This window comes from Theropithecus gelada, chromosome 4, assembly GCF_003255815.1.
Source record: "Theropithecus gelada isolate Dixy chromosome 4, Tgel_1.0, whole genome shotgun sequence".
NCBI lineage: Eukaryota > Metazoa > Chordata > Mammalia > Primates > Cercopithecidae > Theropithecus > Theropithecus gelada.
In genome coordinates, this window is record NC_037671.1 from 12870082 (window position 1) to 12893700 (window position 23619).

The 23619-nt window shown below is 38.1% G+C and overlaps 1 protein-coding gene across 1 annotated transcript in view; it reads right to left on the reverse strand.

The window, feature by feature from the left end:
• OFCC1 (orofacial cleft 1 candidate 1) overlaps nucleotides 1-23619 on the reverse strand; it is a 513721-nt gene that overhangs the window by 205007 nt on the left and 285095 nt on the right. The window contains exon 6 of the mRNA XM_025382309.1: nucleotides 2753-2839. Coding sequence (XP_025238094.1) covers nucleotides 2753-2839 — 87 coding nt within the window. The remainder of the gene's footprint in view (nucleotides 1-2752; nucleotides 2840-23619) is intronic.

Genomic DNA, 23619 nt, shown 5'->3' on the forward strand with positions numbered 1-23619 from the left:
AGAGCAATTACTTATTTTCCCACAAAATATTTTCTTTTTTCTTTCTTTTTTTTTTTTTTTTTTTTGAGATGGAGTCTGGCTTTGTCACCAGGCTAGAGTGCAGTGGCACGATCTCGGCTCACCGCAACATCTGCCGCCCGGGTTCAAGCGATTCCCCTGCCTCAGCCTCCCATGTAGCTGAGATTACAGACACGCGCCACCACGCCTGGCTAATTTTGTGTATTTTAGTAGAGAAGAAGTTTCACAATGTTGGCCAGCATGGTCTCGATCTCCTGACCTCGCGTGATCCGCCCACCTCGGCCTCCCAAAGTGCTGGGATTACAGACGTAAGCCACCGCACCCAGCCTGTGTTTTCAAATATCCGATGTGAACTTGTTATCTTTGATAATGGAATGTTAGAAAATGGAGCTTACTGTATGATGCATATCAGACTAATCTTGACAGATCTAGTATCTGGTCACACGAAGTTTATGGGTTAATATGAAAGTGCAGGACTCTACATTATTCACTGGGTTTTGGACAAATATGTATCACATACATATTATGTGTGAGACACTAAGTGCTGGATATACAGCATCCAATGATTAAGATGCATAGAACTCCTTCCTCATGGAGTTTTCATTATAGTTTCTTTTCTTGATACCATAAACAGAGTAGAGCTTAGCTATTAGGAGTGATCCTTTGGTTCGTGGAAACACCCTAGAAGGTGGTAGAAATATATAGCAGACTGATCTTTTACCAGTCACATTTGGCCCAGTGCATCTCATTTATATCATATGAATACACAGGGTTCCAGGGTAACAAAACATAACTTACAGAAGATCTAGGAGAATGGAGAAAACCTATTTTTCAACCATGAGTTCCTAAGCCATAGCATGTGTAACGAAGAGCCTAGATAGATGAAATGAAGATACATAAATCCTTACCTATTTTGAGAGAAAAAGAAATCTAAAGGCCAGGTATGGTGGCCTACCCCCTGTAATCCCTGCACTTCAAGAGGCCGAGATGGGTGGATTGCTTGAGCCCAGGAGTTTGAGATCAGCCTGGGCAACATGGTGAAACTCCATCTCAATTTTAAAAAAGACAAAATTAGCTGGACGTAGTGGTGCACATCTGTAGCCCCAGCTACTCAGGAGGCTGAAGTGGGACAATCACCCGAGCCCAGGAAGTTGAGGCAGCAGAAAGCCGTGATCATGCCACTGCACTCCATCCTGGGTAAAGGGAGTGAGACGCTGTCTCAAAAAAAATCTAAAATCTCTTTCCAATATATATAAAATGTATCTTGTAGTGAAGAAGGAACTTCAGAAAGAAGAGGAAAAAAGTGCTGAGGAAGAAATGAAGGGAAAAATGAAAGCAGAAGAGAAGAAAAAGTGGGAAGGCAATTAGAAGGAAGTGGAGGAAATAAAAAACAATTGCGAAGGAGTTCATTAGAAAGGAGGCTCATTAGAAAGGTGGAACCCGCAGCTGGTAAGAGGGCCAGCCCCCACCTCCCGCAGCACACACCAGCACGGATCTGGCTACAGGTAAATACACAGAAAGAGCTTCCTGCTCTGAAACGGGGGACCCCATGTTAGCTGCGGGAGTCAGACAATAGTAACTGACTAGGGAAGGGAAAAGGTGACCAGCAATGTTTTATAAAACTTACCTGTCTGTAGTTAGAACCATTCCTTATTCATTGAACACAACTTATTAAGTTACCTTTCCCAAATTAGGGAGTCCTCGCATTACAAACATTCCACCAAATATAACTATATATTGTGATTCCTAAGAAATTTAAACAGACTTCAATGGTAATTCAATCAACACCCCTCCCCAGAAATCACTAGAATTGTCTCTTTCTCCCCAAGTGTGTTTGGGTATATAGAAGGTCGAACTTTTCCAGCCTCACATCCACCCTGGCTTTTGAGCTACCAGTGAAAACTGACTCTGAGACTAAGTCCTTGTCTTATCTTGCACATAGGTCTTTTGATAATATCTGTGGATTCTGCATCATTTAAAAATAGGTTATCGAGAGCTACTTTGTAAAATAATCTTTGCACTATGCTTGAGTCCTTTTTGTGAGAATTTACCCTAGTGTTTTATGAAAAAGTGCAGACTCAATGACTGGCACCCACTGGTGGGATATGATCTAGACTGCAGCTGATTCTAAGTAACATTTGTCATTGTCAATATCACATCAATAACCTTTATAAAAACGCTATTTTGTAAACTATAAAATATGTATAATACTATGCACTTAAGGAGCAATTTTGAATTATTATTTTACAACCACAACTAGTATTCGAGGTTATAGAAGAGGAAATTGCTATCATATCACTTCCCCTTCATAATTCTCAAAAGGGAGGTGGTGGTACCATGAATTCAAGGAAAGAACTTCAGTCATCACAGGATATGGAAATCTCACATGCTAGATGCAGTTTGTTGAAGAATGCTCATTTTAAACTCAAAAAGCAGAGATGCATTTGAAGGTGATGATGCTCCTCAGACACATACATGGGCCTTATGATGGCATCAAACTGTTCACAGTAGCATCAGATGAAAGCACATCGCTGTTTCTTCCATCTGACCAGCCCACTGTCCTTGATGAAAAATTACCTTCGCTGCCCATCATGTTGTTAGTGGTTAAAACTTATCATTTAAATTGTAAGCTGCAAAATCTAAATGGAACTGCATGGGTGATCTTTGTCACCTCATTTTCATGAATGGAAAAGAATATTCTGACACAAAAATTACATACTTAATTCTAGCTCACCTTCTCTGCTGACCTCCATCGCACACTGCCTTGGGTTTATTTCCTCATCCATCAGTGGGTCAAAGTAATTTCTGCCGTATTCATTTCCTGTGGAAAGTACACGAGGTAAGGGTCAGTGATTATTAGAAGCACATGAACCAAAATGTTAATTTTGAAATCGACACCAGCAAAGAAGGACCATTTTAGCTCTTTTATAAGCTTAATTTTTTTACAAGTCTTCCAGGCCTCCCTTTTTTGTAATTATCATCTTGCAAAAGGTCAGAAAGGTAATTCAAGAAACAAGTTCATGCTATCTTTCTGTTGCTAAAAAGTTAATGAGAAAATTATCAAATGTAGACTTTAGAATAATAATAAAAATCTTAAGCCAAACTATTTTGGGATATACTCATGAAATGGAAGTAGTTGGATTATAATGATGTGTAGAACTCACTGATGATTATATTTACTTACTTATATTTCACTAAGTGTATCATGATGTTGTGTCCAGAATTCCACAGGCCATTTAGTACTATCTTAATTATGAAAAACTACAGCAGAATGTACATGTTGCTAGTTAGGTGAAAAGAAAGAGAGAGAGAAAGAAAGGGAGAGAGGGAGGGAGAAAAGGAAGGAAGGAAGGAAGGAAGGAAGGAAGGAAGGAAGGAAGGAAGGAAGGAAGGAAGGAAGGAAGGAAGGAAGGAAGAAAGGGAGGGAAGGAGGGAGGGAGGGAAGGAGGGAGGGAGGGAGAGGCTGTTTTATAGATCTTTCTTATGTCAACTTCAGTAACATGAAGGGAAGATACAAATGATTTAGCCATAAATTTATCCCACACACATCAACAATCTCAACACCGCTAACCAAAATTTCTCACATCACGTCTCCAACTTACTCTGTCCTTATCTTCATGATCAAACCGTAGCATGAGGTATAACTTTGTAATAGAGGAAAGGGTCTGCTATTAATTTTCCAAATCTAGTTTCATACTTCCTGCAGACTGAAATGTATATGTCTGTGGCTAGCAAAATGAACGCTACTCTGATGATAATTCAAGTTGCCTCAAACATTGCAAAAGAAATAAAGCCTTGTAGAATGAAAACAACAACTTTGAAAGTATGGTTCGCAGGGAAGGATTAATACATAACAGGTATACTGTGATATTCTTTAGTATATTTGTTTTAGGATCAAAAGTAATCCAAATGGCAGCTCCTTTTCCAAGGCTAAATGAAATTTTGATATGAACCTAGGTTTAATTTCTATTTCTGGACTGACACATTTTTGTGTCGGTCTCTGTTCTATCAACGCAGTTAAGTACAAAAACTGAAAATCTGCTTTACCTTGAGGTCTCAATAAGGAAAGAATAAATGAGTTTCATTTTTGTTACTTTATCTGTCAACAACTACTAGGCTGATAGGAATCTTGGTGGTATGTAATCAAAGTCTTATGTACTGCAATAACACCATTCTTCCTCATTCACTGTAATTGTTTTGTTTTGTTTTGTTTTTCTCTACCACAAAGCACTGTGATACTCTAACTATGCCCTTCCATATGCTGGTAAAATAATTCACCTATATTAGCAGAAGGATGGTAGCATAGTCCTTATATTGTCAATCAACTACTGGTACCCATAGTCTGGAAGGTTCTCCAATCCAATACAAAACTCAAATTATTTGTCTTCTATAACTGACAATTAGCTGCTTAATGTCTAGAATCGCATTAGTTAATTCATTTCTCGTGCTATCTTTTATTGAACTAGGAGAGGAAAACGCACACACTTGCCTTCTGCCCTTCCACACATATCAGGCTTTCCTATCATTTAACTCAGAGCGGCACAGAACATAATCAGAGCTTTTACTTAAATTACACTGTACATGAACTTTGGTCAGGAAACCCTCTAGTGTGCACCCATGCAGTTCCTTGGGGGCTATAAGAGTGAGAATGAAATTGCCCACCAGAGGAAGGTTAGTAACAATCATGGAAGTGTCTTGACTCAACGAAGCAATCACTTCCTTTCAAATCAGCTACATTAGCTAGAGAGGAAGAAAACCCTAATGCATTTGTGTGTTTCTCAGGAGTTTTTTTTTTGTTTTGTTTTGGACCCATTCTTGTTCTTTTCCTGTAAATCCACCTGCTTCAGCTCAGCTTTTCCTCACCGATAACTGTGTTTTCTGTAATATACTATGAACTAAATAACTAAACAATTCGTATTTTATGATTACAACCATGCACCAAAATTTTACCACAGAGGACATTCTCCTGACAGCATTCTTTTTAAAGGCATAAAGCCGGGAAAAATAAAATTAAGTTTGATTCCTATGAACTTTATAAATAAATTTGGGAAAACGTCATATTGTTTCCCACTTTGAAAATCCAATACAAGTATCTCCAGCTGAAATGTCCATGGGGCCAGAAAGTCTGCATAAATACAAAAACATAAGTTTAGAAATCAGGGGACTGCACTAGAATATAGGGGAATAGGGACAATGTCAAACCTAAACACACTGTACCATACTAAAATCCAAATACTATTTTTATAAAGTTGATTTACAAAACTATTTTGTAAATAAAAGGCAACTAAAAATACAAGAATATTTCTGAATGATAAAAAAATAGTTATCCTAAACTTCATGTACTAAATATCAAAACAAAGCAACTAAGTACTAAGACTTCATGTACTAAATATCAAAACAAAGCAACGACAACAACAACAAAAAAGCTCTCTTTCTTTTTTTTAAACTTTAAGTTCCGGGATACATGTCCAGAATGTGCACGTTTGTCACATAGATATGTGTGTGTCATAGTGGTTTGCTGCACTTATCAACCAATCACCTAGGTTTTAAGCCCCGCATGCATTAGCTGTTTGTCCTGATGCTCTCCCTTCCCTTACCCCGCCCTCAACAGGCCTTGGTGTGTGATGTTCCCCTCCCTGTGTCCATATATTCTCATTGTTCACCTCCCACTTATGAGTGAGAACATGCAGTGTTTGGTTATCTGTTTCTGCATTAGTTTGCTGAAAATCATGGCTTCCAGTTTCATCCTTGTCCCTGCAAAGGACATGATCCCATTCCTTTTTGTGACTGCACAGCATTCCATGGTATACATGTACTTTTTCTTTATCCAGTCTCAAAAAAATTAGTACAATGAAGACTTCGTTTAAGATAACTAACTCTTAAATATCAAAACAAAACAACAACCAAAAAACAACCAAAAAAACAGTTATCTTAAACTAAGTCTTCACTGTATTAAATATCAAACACACCAACACAAAACAACCAAACAAATAAAAAACGAATGACCAAAATATGAACTGTGACTTGGATATGCATCATGAATCTGATTATATAACATTCTCCTAGAAATCTTGGCCAAAGCATAACTGGGGAAAAATAAGGAAAATATGTGCCAAAGTTATTGAAAAAATCCTATGTTGCATACACATAGAACGACAATGTGATTTCATGCCATGAAAACAAGAGATTTGACTTAAAATCTTTCAGGACAGAGAAGATGTTATTTGAATAATATCTTGGTAAACAACCATATAATCATAAAGAATCATTAACTTTTCTAAATACCAACTATAGCCACTTTGAAGATATAATGATAAGTAACAAATCAAAACCTATTACAAAGCTCCAGATAACACTCAATAATTAATTAATTAATATTAGATTTTCATAGGAATCTATAGGTGGTGATCAAGATTATTAATCTTATTCAGAAACCCAAACTGAAAGGCACATGAGTAACAACGTAATTAAAAACAGAGTCAGAGATAGAAGAAAAATCTATACCATTTTTCTTTCCTTTTTTTAATTTTTGAGACAGAGTCGCATTCTGTCACCCAGGTTTGAATGCAGTGCCACCATCATAGCTCACTACATCCTTGAGCCTCACACTCCTGGGCTCAAGGGATCCCTTCACCTCAGCCACCTAAGTAGCTGGGACTACAGTCGTGCACCAACATGCCCAGCTAACTGTTTTATTCTTCGTAGAGGGGGAAATCTTGCCATGTTGCCCAGGCTCGTCTCAAATTCCTGGACTCAAGTGATCCTCTCACCTCAGCCTCCCAAGGTGCTGGGATTACAGGTATGTGCCACTGTATCTGGTCATCTTCTTCTTCTTTATAGAAAGGCTAATATGTGAAAATTGGTCAGTTGCTAACAGAATATTCAAGAACTGGTACCATGTTGGACAAATTAACTTTCTAAACTTTTTGTTTTTACTTCCTTCCCAAATCTTGTGGGTATTTGATATATCGGTGATTTGAAAATCTGAATAGGATAACAGTTGAAGTTTGCTAACAAATTCTAATCAATTGATCCATATTCTTTCTTCCCCAAAGCCCTCCTTCATGGTAAATTATGAGGCACTTTAACTTGCAAACCACCAGAGTGCTGTGGAGTGGCTAACTGCTGCTGGACTTTATCCCACGGTACCCCCAAGGCATTCATGCATCATGCACTCACTGGACCTAGAATCCTCAAGGAGCTGAAGCACGTCCTTCACTTCTAAACAGGAAGATGCTACCAGTACGTAAGTAATTGTGGTAATTCAAAGGTTAAGTGTAAGTATATTGTTTTTTCTCATATTTAAAAGTTCCTCAAAAGTCATATCAAAGTAGGGTTTCTTTCCTGCGAGTTTGAAGCTTGACAACATTAGCTTACATGTAAATAAGTTAATGAGTAGAGTTTGGAAAGTTGCCTTTCAGATTATGAAGTACCTGATCTTAGACATCAATCACCCTTCCAATCTTTTCAATTTTGCCTTCATTCATTTAACAATTCATGCTCCTCGTGGATCTAAGATTACTTATATGTATGTATTGCATTTAAGGGCTCATTCCGGTAATAGTGTCTTTCAGCACACTGAAACACACTTCGATATGAAACAATAATATAATGGGCTTTTGGGTTTAGTTTAATCAAAATAATCTTTTTTCTTAAAAACTTTGTAATTTATAGACAAAATCTATCTCATGAAGCAAAGGATTCAGGACTTCCCGTGTTTCTTTTTTTCTTTTTATATTGGGTTTTTGGTCAATTATTCTGATAAAAGCTATGGAAAGCTTATTTTCTTGTTAATTTTTTTAACTTGATTTAAATTTTTAAAGCAACTTGCTGAAGGTCCAACAAAGCTTATTTCCTACTAAATTGTTTTTGACAGCAAACAAAAAGTGTCCAAAAGAAACTCTAAATGAAATTATTTGGAGATTAAAGACTAATCTAAATTATGCTAAAAGCATAAAATACTAAGCATAGAAAACATATGCCGAAAGCATAAAATACTAAAGTCATGAGAAATTTTTCCAGTAAAATTTTTGTCATACTAAAATTGCAACTATTCACTTTGGGAGGCCGAGGAGGGTGTATTAACTGATGTCAGGAGTTCAAGACCAGCCTGGTCAACATGGCAAAACTCCATCTCTACTAAAAATACAAAAATTAGCTGGGCATCGTGGTGCATGCCTGTAGTCCCAGCTACCCGGGAGGCTGAGACAGGAGAATGACTTGAACCTGAGAAGTGGAGCTTGTAGTGAGCCGAGACAGTGCCACTGTACTCCAGCCTGGGCGACAGAGGAAGACTCTGTCTCAAAAACATAAAATAAAAATAAAAATAAAAATGGAACTATTGAATTCCAGCTAAAATGGTGACCAAATGAAGTTTGAAATTGATATGGAAATTAATTGATATAGTGAAACTTCATATTCTAGTAGCAAAAAAAAAAAGTCCTTTTGAAATTTTTATGTAATATTTAAGCAGAAGTAGGTACAATTTGGTAATCTGACCAACTGCTTAGACACTGACTGCATCACTAATATATTGGAAAACTGAAGTCTTTCCCAGGTTTTTTTTTCCCCTACATAGCTATGTTTATATTAAGAAAGTCATTGGACCTCTAAAAAAAAATCACCCATATCATCTCTAGTTTTACTGTTTCTATGAGTCTAAGATTCTCAAGCATCCTTTTTACTATCATATAGATTCTTGTGCTCACATTTTTATTTTAAAGGTATATAAATTTGAATGACATATAAACCCACTGGTTTAAAAGTATGAATCCATCTGTCATCAATGAACTGGAATAGTAATGTCTTTGGAAGTTAAAATAATTCTTACAAAGATTGTTTCTTCAATGACCTATGGCAGATTTTATAAAACATTGTTTGCAAAATCATACATTGGAGGTTTCATTAACATGGATTCGAAGCGACAATGTAAAACTAACTATGCTTAAGAGTTAGTTAAGTGTCACCACTGGCATCAATTTCAGCATTAACAGAAACAGAAAAGGACAACACAAACAGATATTCTGCTAATTTCCTGGGCAAATCTGTCTGATTACCTGGGGGTAGGCAGTTCCCCTGAGAAAAAATAAATAAATAAATAAGTTTTTTCTTATTCTGCTGACATTTCTAAAACTCAAATGTTTGATTAAAATGCTCCTTCTCCAGCTGGACAAGCACCGTCCTGGAACTCTGCTGTTCCATTTTTTCGTTCGTTTGTTTTTGTTGTTGTTGTTGTTGTTGTTGTTTAAACCAAAAAAAGGAAACAAATTTATTTTTATAAACTGACCAAATATTTTATACATCTAATATCTATATAAAATATTTCTGTATTTCAGTAAAAAGGGTGCTTTCCTGAGGATTTATTTTTAGCCTTCCAAATCAATGAAAGAGATTCAAACCACTTAGGACCCTAATGGTTTCTGAAGACACAAATCCAGGTCAGTTCAATAAACCTAAAGAAAATGATTTTCCTATATATTTTCTTTTCCTTAATAATTGTTTAAACGTCTCAAAGCAAAAAAAAAAAAAAAACTATTTTGTAAATGGTCTATAAATTTTATTTAGCACTTGTTTTCCATCTTAAGGGAAAAACAGCTATAAATGAAAAAAATGTAAACAGTTTTATACAATATCACTTCTAAAATAATCTAGGCTACGTGTACTACTGGGAAAAACAATTCTCATCACATATTTGCTCAGACAATTTGAATTATGCACTTAACACAAGTGCTTATGTTATTTCTATTACAAATTTTTGTACATGTGTATTTCTAATGGCCATAGTGGTCTCAAGGTAAATTTAGGGTCACAGTTATTACCCTAACCCAGGATTTCTCCACCTCAGGCACAACCACTATGGATCCCTATCCTTTATTCTAACTACCTCTCATCTCTTCCAGAAGGATCTAAGTCCTGAGATCACACATGCTCAGAACTCATTCCTCTCCACATTTCTGGAATGTCTGCCATTTTCCTTCCCTACTCTCAGCCTTCAGCATTGCTGCCTGCTGTCAAGGATTCTATGCTGACCACCATGCTCTACAAACCACCAGCGTCTCCACATTCATCATGAAACAACTGGTGGCACCTCTAGTCCACAAAGCCACATGGACAGCACTTCCTGTCAGTGCCAGAGCTGCTGCTGGGGTCACCTCCATTGACTACTGTCGCCTCTAACATTGATTCTTGCTGGTGCCCATTGCAGGCCATGCCACATTCTCTCCAGTATCTTCCTGGTTCTGATCAAACCTTGCACTCACACCTCTGTCCATCCGATGTTCTATCAGCAATGCTAAGTGAAGGGGTCCAGTATATGTCATCTCCCAGCTCCTACCCACCACATGCTGCTCCTCCATGTTACACAGAGGCCCCCTACAACTGATGGAGATCTCAGTTTTTACTCCAAGCCCCTCCCACTAACTCCTCAGAATAAATGCCTGAGGATTAGACCACAGGACAATGCAATTGGCAAACATTGTACTGTAATCAAAATTACCTTTCCTCTCTGGCCCTGAGATATTGGCATGAGATCAAGCTTGTGTGCCTGACTGTCTTTTTCCTTAGAATTAGTCTCTTCCCAGGAGGCATCTTAGTCTTTCTTAAAATGAAAATGCAACAAATGAACTAGTCGAATGGTGACAAAAGACAGCTTAGTGAAGTTGAATTTAATATGAAATTTCATTAATATAGTACAGCTTCTTATTCTAATTGCCAAAAAGTATTTCTTTTTAATTTCACCCAATATTTAAAGGGAACTAAGTTTTAAAAAGACAGCATTTTTGGGGTCCAAGTGCTAAGATACTGACCACATCATTGATGTATCAGAAAACCTAAATTTCTGTCTCAGATTTTTCATTGCAAGCCTGTGTTCATTTTAGGCCCCTTTAATCCACAAATCCTCAGATGTGCTCAGTCCTAAACTGAACATGGCTTAACTTAACTGAACTGGAATCCCAATTATACTATTATGGTATGTCTACACACACACACACACACACACACACGCGCGCTTTTGTTTTGGCCATATATCTACAAATTCATTCTTTTATTCATTGAATGAAAGAAAAAGTATTTATAAAATAGATGTCAAAATTGTATATGAGCACATATTATGTGTTTGAGAGTGCCAGATGAATCTTGATCAACTGTAATTTTTTTTTTTTTTTTTTTGAGATGGAGTCTCTCTCTGTCGCCCAGGCTGGAGTAGAGTGGCGCAATCTCAGCTCACTGCAATGTCTGCCTCCCGGGTTCAAGCAATTGTCCTGCCTCAGCCTACCGAGTAGCTGGGATTTCAGGCATGCACCACCACGCCTCGCTAATTTTTGTATTTTTAGTAGAGATGGGGTTTCGTCATGTTGGCCAGGCTGGTCTCAAACTCCTGACCTCAGGTGATCCAACCACCTTGGCCTCCCAAAGCGTTGGGATTACAGGCGTGAGCCACCGCGCTCAGCCTGATCAATTGTAATCTAAACACAGGAACATCTTGTTTGATTGCTCTTCACTTTATTGTGCTTTGCAGATAACGTGTTTTTCACAAATTGAAGGCTTTTGGCAACGTGCATGAAGCAACTCTATCAATGCCATTGTTCCAACAGTATGTGCTCACTTCATGTCTCTGTGTCACATTTTGGTAATTCTCTCAATATTTCAAACTTTTTCATTACGTTGTCTGTTACAGTGATCTGTGATCAGTGATAGTTGACATTACTGTTATAACTGTTTTGTGGCACCATAAACCATGCCCATATAAGGCAGCAAGCTTAATAGACAAATGTGTGTGTTCTGACTGCTCCACTGACCAGCTATTTTCTTTATCCCCTATCTTTCTCCCTCTACTCAGGCCCCCTATTCCCTGAAACACAATATAGAAACTAAACCAATGAATAACCCTACAGTGGCCTCTACGTGTTCAAGTGAAAAAAAGAGTCATACATCTATCACTTTATTCAAAGCTAGAAATGATTAAACTTAGTGAGGAAGGCATGTCGAAAGGTGAGACAGACGGAAAGCTAGACGTCTTGTACCCACCCAACCTCCACATTGCAAATGCAAAGGAAAAGCTCTTTACAGAAATTAAAAGTGCTACTCCAGTGAGCACATGAATTATAAGAAAGCAAAAGAGCCTTGCTAATATGGAGAAAGTTCTAGTGGTGTGGATAGAAGATGGAATCAGCCACAATATTCCCTTAAACCAAAGCCTAATCCAGAGCAAGACCCTGGCTTTCTTCAATTCTGTGAATTGAGAAAACTGCAGAAGAAAAAAATGAAGCTAGCAGAGGTTGGCTGGTGAGGTTTCAAGAAAGAAGCCATTTCCATAACAGAAAAGGGCAAGGTGAAGCAGTAAGTGCTGATGCAGAAGCTGCAGCAAGTTATCCAGAAGATCTAGCTAAGATCATTGATGAAGGTGGCTGTGTGAAAGAATAGATTTTCCATGCAGATGAAATCACCTTCTGTTGGAAGAAGATGCCATCGAGAACTTTCACAGCTAGAGAGAAGTCAGTGCCTGTCTTCAAAGCTTCAAAGAACAGTTGGACTCGCTTCTTAGGGGCTAATGCAGCTGATCACTTTAAGCTGAAGCCAATACTACGTACCATTCTGAAAATCTTAGGGCCCTTAGGAATTATACTACATCTGCCTGTGCTCCATAAGTGGAACAAGAAAGCCTGGATGACAGCACATCTGTTAACAACTTGTTTTACTGAATATATTAAGCACACCGTTGAGACCACTGCTCAGAAAAAGAGATTTTTTTTCAAAATATTACTTCTCATTGACAGTGCACCTGGTCCCCAAGAGCTCCTGATGGAGAAGCACAAGGAGATGAATGTTGTTTTCATGCTTGCTAACACAACATCCATTCTGCAGTCTATGGATCAAAGAGTAGTTTTGACTTTCAAATCTTATTATTTCAGAAATACATTTCATAAAGGTACGGATCCCATAGGTAGAAATTCCTCTGTTGGATCTAGGCAAAGGAAATTAAAAACCTTCTAGAAAGGATTCACAATTATAGTTGTCATTAAGAACATTTGTGATTCATGGGAGGAGGTCAAAATATCAACATTAACAGGAGTTTGGAAGAAATTGATTCTGACCCCCATGGGTAACTTTGAGGGGTTCGAGACTTCCGTGGAAGAATTAACCGCAGATGTGGTAGAAATATCAAGAGAACTAGAGTTAGAAGTAGAGGCTGAAATAGACAGAAACGCTGCAATCTCTTGATAAAACCTGAATGGATAAGAAGTTGCTTTCTATGAATGAGCAAAGAAAGTGGTTTTTTAAGATGGAGTCTTCTCCCAGTGAAGATGCTGTGAACATTGTTTGAAATGATGGCAAAGGATTTAGAATATTACATAAACTTAGTTGACAAAGCAGCTATAGAGTTTGAGAGGACTGACTCCAATTTTGAAAGTTCTAATGTGAGTGAAAGGCTATCCAACAGCATCACATGTTACAGAGAAATCTTTTGTGAAAGGAAGAGTCCATTGCTGTGGCAAACTTCATTGTTGTATTATTTTAAGAAATTTCCACAGCCACCCCAACTTCAGCAACCACCACTGACCAGTCAGCAGCCATCAACATCTAGACAACACACCCCACTAGCAAAGATTATGACTCACTGAAGGCTCAGAGGATTGTTGCAATTTTTAGCAGCAAAGTATTTTTTAAATTAGGGCACATACATATTTTTGAACATAATGCTACTGCACACTTTATAGACTACAGTGGAGTGGAAACGTAAGTTTTATACGCACTGGGAAACCAATATATTTACGTGTGTCACTGTTTTGTGATATTCGTGTTATGGTGGTGGTCTAGACTAGCTCTGCAATATCTCTAAAGTATGCCTGCAGTTACCTTCATTGTAACTCTGCTTACATAATATATTTCATAAACATAGAAATCCTTTATGTCTTTTCTGTTTATTTTTATATTTCTCATACCTGGCATAGTGCCTGAAAAATAGGAAATGTTCAGTAAACATGCTTTTCAACGAATGAGGAGGAAGAAATGGAGAGACACATCAAGCATTTTTGATGTTTTATATATCTAACTTCTGATCAAAACGTTGAATAAATTATGTCCCACTCATCATGCATATACCACTTCTGTTTTCAATGATGTTGTACTGACATTATTAGCAATAGGAGGCAGCCAGTAAATAATCCAAGCCATATAAACCATAGGAACATTTATCAGATTTTTGTTTGGCTTATTTGTCATTGTTGTCTTGCATCCATTTCCCCTCCCTAATGGCATCACAATTTTCTAGTTTCATTGTGTACAGTCTCGGTATCCTAGTAACTCCAGATTCCTCTCTCCAACTACAGAAGCCAAGGAGGGCTTGACAGAACCTACTTCTCCTACCCTGTGATAGAGCCAGGAGGCAAGCAAGTGGCCTACGCATGGCGAGTCAAATGTTCTGCCCCTAAGACTTAGAATTTTGGATAAGCGAAGCAAGGATGGAAAGAACACTTGGCATTTACTCATCACAGTGGTAAGAGCTGTTTCAAAATCAGACTGCTCCTGCTATGGGACAGTTACTGTGTTTCCAACTTCCTGTACCTGTAGGCATCTTGGGTTTTGCCCATTTCCACTATTGAATCTCAGAGCTCATGAAATCATTCTGCTTGAATTAGTAAGAGATGGTTTCTGTTGTTACCACCAAGGAGCTCTAAGTGGCACATGTTCACACAAGCATTATAGCAGCCAGTCTGCATCCTTGGAAGATGCCACCAAGTGATGTCCAGCAAAAGAGTACAGAAACAACTGCAATGCACAACCCCCAGGAGAAAAGAGGGAAAAGCAGGGTTGTATTCCTTGATATTGTCAATTCTGTTTTTTTTAGTAAGTATAGCTATGCCAGGCTTAAGCAATAATGTACACAATTAATCACATTCGTTTCTTTTCCACTTAGTTTTGAAATAACCTCAACAAAAGTTAAAAATTAAAAGGGAAAAACTTCCCAAGTGCAATTTTTAAAATTCACCATAAGGCTGGGCATGGTGGCTCATGCCTGTAATCCGAGCACTTTGGGAGGCTGAGGCGGGTGGAACACCTGAGGTGAGGAGTTCGAGATCAACCTGGCCAACATGGTGAAACCCCGTCTCTACTAAAAATACAAAACTTAGTGAGGTGTGGGGGTGGGTTCCTGTAATCCCAGCTACTTAGGCTGCTGAGGCAGGAGAATCGCTTGAACCCAGGAGGCAGAGGTTGCAGTGAGCCGAGATTGTGTCACTGCACTCCACCCTGTGCGACAAGAGTAAGACTCCGTCTCAAAAACAAAAACAAACAAACAAACAAACAAAAAACTTACCATGAGTTTACTTGTTCCACTATTCACGTCTATAATTATTTCTTTTTCTTCCTATCTGTAATCTTCCTATAGCCCCTTCTCACATCTGTCCCACATTACATTTTATTGCCATTTAGAATTTAGCCCAGGAGTTAGAGGCCAGCCTAGGCAATATAGTGAGACTCTGTTTCTATAAAAAATAGATATAAAAAATAAAAAATAGAACTCAGGTATTAACTCTATTTTTAGTATCACCATATTACACATTTGGAATAGTAAAGGTGCCCTTTCTCCCCACCCAGGTTAGGAACAAAAACCAACTCTCTTTGTGAAGTTCTAAGCAGTTATGGCTTCTCTACGCATCTCTTTTCAACTATGATAATTCCAGATATGCTGTTATCATCTAGCAAATCATCTTCAGGCAGGATGTGAGGGGCAGTGAGCACTGAGGATGAGCTGAGACAGTGCAATCAGGGAAGCAGTGTGCACACAACAAACACTGGTTCTGGGCAAGATGGAGCAGAAGACGTGCAGCCCAGCAAAGGACACGAACAGACACTTCTGAAAAGAAGGCATTCATGCAGCCAATAGGCATAGGAAAAAAACCTCAATATCACTGATCATTAGAGAAATGCAAATCACAATGAGATACCATCCCACGCCAGTCAGAAAGGCTGTTACTGAAAAGTCAAAAAATAAATAAATAAATAGCAGATGCTGGTGAGGTTGCGGAGAAAAGGGAACACTTATGCACTGTTGGTGGGCGGGTAAATTAGTTCAACCCCTGTGGAAAACAGTATGGCAATTCCTCAGAGCTAAAAGCAGAACTACCATTTGACCCAGCAACCCCATTATTCGGCATATACACAGAGGAATCTAAATCATTCTACCATAAAGACACATGCACATGAAAGTTCATGGTAGCACTATTCACAATAGTGAAGACATGGAATCAACCAAAATGCCCATCAGTGACAGATTGGATAAAGAAAATGTGGTTCATATACACCATGGAATACTATGCAGTTGTAAAAAAGAATGATGTCATGTCTTTTGCGGGAACATGGATGGAGCTGGAGGCTATTATCCATAGCAAACTAAATACTGCATGATCTCACATATGAGTAGGAGCCAAATGATAAGAACTGACAAACACAAAGAAGAAAACAACAGACACCGCTGTCTATTTGAGGGTGGAGGGTGGGAGGAGGGAGAGGAGCAGAAAAGGTAACTATTGGATACTGGGCTTAATACTTGGGTGTTGAATTAATACCTGGGTAATGAAATAATCTGTACAACAAACTCCTGTGACATGTGTTTACCTAAGTAACAAACGTTCACATGTACCCCCAAACCTAAAATAAGTGTTAAAAAGTTGTATGACTTTTAAAAATCCTTCTAATAAATCTTTGCATTCATACTTTAAAAAATTACATATATGCAAATTTGTCTGGGAATGTACAGCATGGGGTGTTTAATGTTTCTGCTAATTGCTTACAAGTGCAAGGCCAGTGGGAATTGAAAGAAAAGTGTGATGCAGAGCCTGGCAGACTTTCATCAGAAGTAGGGGAGCAAAGGCAGAGCAGGCCAGGAGGGGATACAGCCACAGTGAGAAGGAAGGACTGAGAGTTCAATTCTGTTCTGTTGTTTTCCATTTGCACCTTGCAAAAGTGACTATTACTATCCGGGCATGGTGGCTCACGTCTGTTACTCCTGGTCCCAAGCAATCCGCCTGGCACCAGGAGTTTGAGACCAGCCTGGTCAACATGGGGAAACCCCATCTCTACTGAAAATACAAAAATTAGCCAGGTGTGGTGACATGTACCCGTAGTCCCAGCTACTCGGGAGCCTGAAGCATGAGAATTGCTTGAACCCGTGGGGTGGAGGCTGCAGTGAGCTGAGATAGTGCCACTGCACTCCAGCCTGGGCAACAGAGGAAGCTAGACTCTGCCACAAAAAAAAAAAAAAACAAGGCTGATATCAACTTATAGTGTCAGCTCTGCTGCACATTGTCATTTTCCCTGAAGAATGTTTAGATGAATAAGTTTCTAAGGATGCCTTAACATTGGAGTCTCCAGGTGGGATTTGAGGATATACGAAGGCCTTCCAAATGATCTCAAAATCACAGCAATTGGTAGTTGCCTACTTTGGCTATTCCTGAAGATCAGTGTGTCCTTACTTTAATTACTTTTCTACTATACAAGGAGACTCAATCCATCATAAACTTGAAATCTTTTTTATAAAGATTTGGTTCTAGAAAATCCCTCTCCTAGACATTTCCTTCATAATTTAAATTGCTATTTGGCAAATAATTTTTCATTTCCTTGAGGGAATTTGAATAAAGTCATGTTGGAATTCTGCCATTACATACAATGCATTTCTTTAAAAAGCATCTTAAAGGAAGAAATGTATTCATATTTACTTACCAGATGATAATTTGTGTTAATTGTAATATTACTGTGGGGAAAATTTGTAACTACTCTATTTTCTCTAAGTAACCACATTGGCAGTTAATATAAATGTCCTTTTAAAAATTGTATTAACAAGAAACACTGTTCTATGATATCTAGTGGTTTCTACACGCACGTATTTCAAATATTCTTCTTTGTTCACAGACCATAAAATTGCATGTATCATTTGCAATTGAATTTTTTCAGAAGTCCCCTCAAAGGGAATAGGGAAAGGTAAAAATGCATCAAATAATTTTTTTAAGTTGGCTATATTCCAGAATACAGAAAGTGTAACTCCTGCCTCTGTCAGTAACTGGCTGGATTTGTAAGGATGATAAATCATTCCTGGATTTTTCATCCAAAGTTCCTTCTCTTTGGTTTCTTCCTCTCTGCTTTATTTTTGGCTTATAAATTTGGCTCCTCCCATCTTCCCAAACCAAACTGATGATCACTCGTGAAAATAACTACCTTCATGCCTAGTCTTTCCTAAGACACAGGGACTAAACCTATAACAGTATGCCTATAGAGCACTTGAAATGGGGCTAACTCACATTGAGGTTTGCTGTCAGTGTAATGATTCACACTATGTTTTAAAGATTTCATACAAAAAAGGGAAAATATTTCAGTTTTACATTGGTTATAAGTTGAAATGATAATATTTTAGAGATCTTGGTTTAAATAAAATACATTATTAGAATTAATTGACCTTTTTGAAAAAATCTTGTTATGGTAGCTCTCAGAAATTGTATGTCTTTATTTTTTACTTTAGAGATGGGGTCTTGCTCTGTAGGTTAGGCTGAAGTGCAGTGACATGATCATAGCTCACTGCAGCCTCTGACTTCCTGGGCTTAAGTGATCCTCCCACCTCATCCTACCGAGTAGCTGGAATTACAGGTGCCTGCCACCATGCCTGACTAATTTCTTTTTTGGGGGGGATGGGGTCTCACTTTGTTGCCCAGGTTGATCTCAAACTCCTGGCTTTAAGTGATCCTCCAGCCTCAGCTTCCTAAAGGGAGAAAATTTAAAATTATGTATGTGGCTCTCTTTACTTTCTATTAGATAGTGCTTGCCTGTAACATGTACTTACATCCTAAGACACAGATGGCATCCTTCTTATAACCTCACTTTTCTCTCTCTCTCTAACACCTGATATATCGTAAGTGTAATTATTCACCATGCCTCATTTTATTGAGTTTCAAACAGCTAAATCATCAAGTAGTACTCTACTTCCGACCTGAGTATCAATCTAAAAACTTAAAAATTTGAGATTTTTCACAAAGGTTTCCTAGTCTTTTTCAGCCCCTAGGGAATAAGAATTCTTACTGAAGAAATCTGAATACCTCTGCTAAATATAAATTTGTAAAGAAGGGCTGCTCCATCTTCCATTTTGGGCTAAAGGACACATTTTTACCTCCAGGATCTAGCTGGGAAATACTCTAGCTCAATAAGAAGACCATTTCTGTCAAGGGAACCAAAGAGCTAAAATGTGCCTGCCCCAGGACTGACGATACCAGAAGTTCATCTTCGGAGTCAAGAGTTGACTGAGAGGCCAAATGGATGCCAAGGGACTCTAACCCTCCCTTCCTGTTCCTGTGCATTCATCTTCTTTCCTGCATCTTCTCCCCCAATCTATGCATTTGCTGACCTTGCATGTCTGGCCAAGCTCTAGAGTTTCCTTTCTGAGTACGTCATGCAGCCACACCAGATGTCATGCTGACATTCCCACACAATGCCCTGTCCTTTTATCAGGTGACATCACCCCTAATAAAGAGAGAGAGAGATGCAACAGAGGAGTAAAATGCATACACCACAGAACCAAACAAGTCCTCCTTTAAATCTCTCATCATAGCACACATTGTATGCTTTACCTTAGCCAAGCTACAACCTTGATTTCCTCATCTATAGGATGAGGATAATAATAAAATGTACTTTGGGCAGGGCCTGCTAGTTGACCCCAATATACATTCTCTTATTTAATAATAGAAACTGGCCAGGCACGGTGGCTCATGCCTATAATCCTAGCATTTTGGGAGGCCAAGGCGGGCAGATGACTTGAGGTTAGGAGTTCAAGACCAGCCTGGCCAACATGGAGAAACTCCATCTCTACTAAAAATACAAAAATTAGCCAGGCGAGGTGGCAGGCACCTGTAATCCCAGCTACTTGGGAGGCTTAGGCAGGAGAATCACTTGAACTCAGGAGGCAGATGTTGCAGTGAGCCGAGCTCACACCACTGCACTCCAGCCTGGGCTACAGAGCAAGACTCCATCTCACATAATAATAACAACAACAACAACAACAATAATAATAATAATAATAATAATAATAATAATAGAAACCTTCCAACTTCACCTTGAAACTTGGTTACCAGCTAAGGACTTCATTTCCCAGCCTCTGTTGCAGCTCCATGTGGCAAAAGGCATACAAACAGAAATGGTATATCTATCTCTCTCTCTGGCAAAAGGCATAGAAACAGAAATGGCATATCTAACTACCTGTATGTGGCCTTTTTCTTTTCTGCAAGTGCCTGAAACATAAAAGTGACATCAAGTCATCTTGGACCATGCAGATGAGAACAACAGCTTGGGGATTACAGAGTAATAAAATGGAAAGAAGACAAGAAATAACCAAAATCAGAGCTGAACTGAGGGAAACTGAGACACAGGAAACCATTCAAAAGATCAATGAATCCAGGAGCTGGTTGAAAACATCAATAAAATAGCTAGAATGCTAGCTAGACTAATAAAGAATAAAAGAGAGAAAATCCAAATAAACACAATCCAAAACAAGAAGGATATTACCACAGACTCCACCGAAACACAAACAACCATAAGAGAATGTTATGAACATCTCTATGCATATAAGCTAGAAAATCTAGAAGAAATAGATAAATTCCTGGACTCCCAAGACTGAACCAGGAAGAATTTAAATCCCTGACCAGACCAATAACAAGCTCTGAAATTCAATCAGTTATAAATAGCCTACCAACCAAGAAAAGCCCAGGACCACATGGATTCACAACTGAGTTCTACCAGATGTACAAGAACAGCTGGTACCATTCCTACTGAAGGTATTTTTTTAAAAAAATGAGGAAGAGAGAATCCTCCCCTAACTTATTCTGTAGTCCAGCATCATCCCGCTACTAAAACCTAGCAGAAGCACAATAACAAAAAAACTTCAGGCCAATATTCTTGATGAACATAGATGTAAAACTCCTCAGCAAAATATTGGAAAACTGAATCTAGCAGCACATAAAAAATCTTATCCAACAAAATCAAGTAGGCTTTATACCTGGGATGCAAGATTGGTTCAGCATACACAAATCAAAACATGTGATTTATCACATAAACAGAACTAAAGACAAAAACTATATAATTATCTCAATAGATGCAGAAAAGGCTTTTAGTAAAATTCCACACCCCTTCATGTTAAAAACTCTCAATAAACTAGGTATTGAAGGAATATACCTCAAAATAATAAGAGCCATCTATGACTAACCTACAGCCAACATCATACCGAGGGCAAAAGCTGGAAGCATTCCCTTTGAAAACTGGAACGAGACCAAGATGCCCTCTCTCACCACTCCTATTCAACATAGTATTGGAAGTCCTGACCAGAGCAAACAGGCAAGAGAAAGAAATAAAGGGCATCAAAATAGGAAAAGAGGAAGTCAAACTATCCCTGTTTACAGATGACATGATCCTATAATTAGAAAACCCCATGGTCTCAGCCCAGAAGCTCCTTAAGCTAATAAAACAACTACAGCAGTCTCAGGATACAAAATCAATGTGCAAAAACCACTAGCATGCCTATATACCAATAACAGTCAAACTGAGAGCAGAATCAGGAATGCAATCCCACTCACAATTGCCACACATGCACGCAAATAAAATACTTAGAAATACCAACTAACCAGAGAAGTGAAAGATCTCTACAACGAGGGCTACAAAACACTACTCAAAGAAATCAGAGATGACACAAACAAATGGAAAAACATTCCATGCTCATGAATAGGAAGAATATATCCTTAAAATGGTCATACTGCCCAAAGCAATTTATAAATTCAATGCTATTCCTATTAAACTACCAATGACATTCTTCACAGAACTAGAAAAAAAATTTTTAAATTCATACATTACCAAAAAAGAGCCTGAATAGCCAAAGCAATCTTAAGCAAAAAGAACAAAGCTGGAGGCAGCATGCTACACAACTTCAAACTATATTATAGGACTACAGTAACCAAAACAGCATGGTACTGGTACAAAAACAGACACATAGACAAATGGAACAGAATAGAAACTCCAGAAATAAGGCCACACACCTAAAACTATCTGATCTTTGACAAACCTGACAAAAACAAGCAAAGGGGAAAGGACTTCCTATTTAATCTTTAGGACTTCCTAAAGATTGAAACTGGATCCCTTTCTTACACTGTATACAAAAATCAACTCAAGATGGATTAAAGACTTAAATGTAAAACCCAAAACTACAAAAACCCTGGAAGATAACCTAGGCAATATCATTCTGAACACAGGCATGGGCAAAGATTTAATTACAAAGACACCAAAAGCAATTACAACGAAAGCAAAAATTGACAAATGAGATGTACTTAAACTAAAGAATTTCTGGACAGCAAAAGAAACTATCAGCAGAGTAAGCAGACAACCTACAGAACGGGAGAAAAATTTTGCAGACTATGCATCTAACAAAGGAATAATATTCAGCATCGATAAGGAACTTAAACAAATTTACAAGAATAAAACAAACAACCCTGTTAAAAAGTGGGAAAAGGACATGAACAGACACTTCTCAAAAAAGAATATCATGCGGTCAACAATTATATGAAAAAAAAGCTCAACATAACTGATTATTAGAGAAATACAAATCAAAACCACAGAGAGATACCATCTCACGCCAGTCAGAATGGCTATTATTAAAAAATCAAAAATAACAGGTGCTGGTGAAGTTGTGGAGAAAAAGGAATACTTACACACAGTTGGTAGAGGTGTAAATTAGTTCAACCATTGCAGAAGACAGTGTGACGATTTCTCAAAGACCTAAAATCAGAAATACTATTTGACCCAGCAATCCCTTTAGGGGGAACATAACCAAAGGAATATAAACTGTTCTACCATAAAGACACATCTATGCATACGCTCATTAAAGCACTATTCACAATAGCAAAGATGTGGAATCAACCTAAATGCCCATCAATGGTAGACTGCATAAAGAAAATGTGGTAGATATACACCATGGAATACTATGTAGCCATAATAAAATAAGATCATGTCCTTTGCAAAAACAGGGATGGAGTTGGAGGTCATTATCCTTAGCAAACTAATGCAGGAATAGAAAACCAAATACCACATCTTCTCACTTATAAGTGGGAGCTAAATGATGAGAACACATGGACACATAAAGGGGAACAACATACGCTGGGGCCTATTGGAGGGTAGAAGGTGGGAGGAGGGAAAGGATCAGGAAAAATACCTAATGGGTACTAGGTTTAATACCTGGGTGATGAAATAATCCGTACAACAAACACCCATGACACAAGTTTACCTATATAATGAACTTGAACATGTACCCCTGAACTTAAAAGTACATTTTTTAAAAAGGAAAGACACCAAAACTTGTCTAAGCCACTGTTACCGGGGCTTTTATTGCATTAACTGAATACCTATCCTACTATGCCACCCTAAAGAAGTATGAAATTAAATGAGGTAATGTACACAAAGTGCTTCGTATCTGACAATATATAATAAGCACTAAAGAAAGAATGGTAGCTGTTGTTATTATTATTATTATTATTATTATTATTATTATTATTTTGATAGCCCTACATCCCACCACCTAGC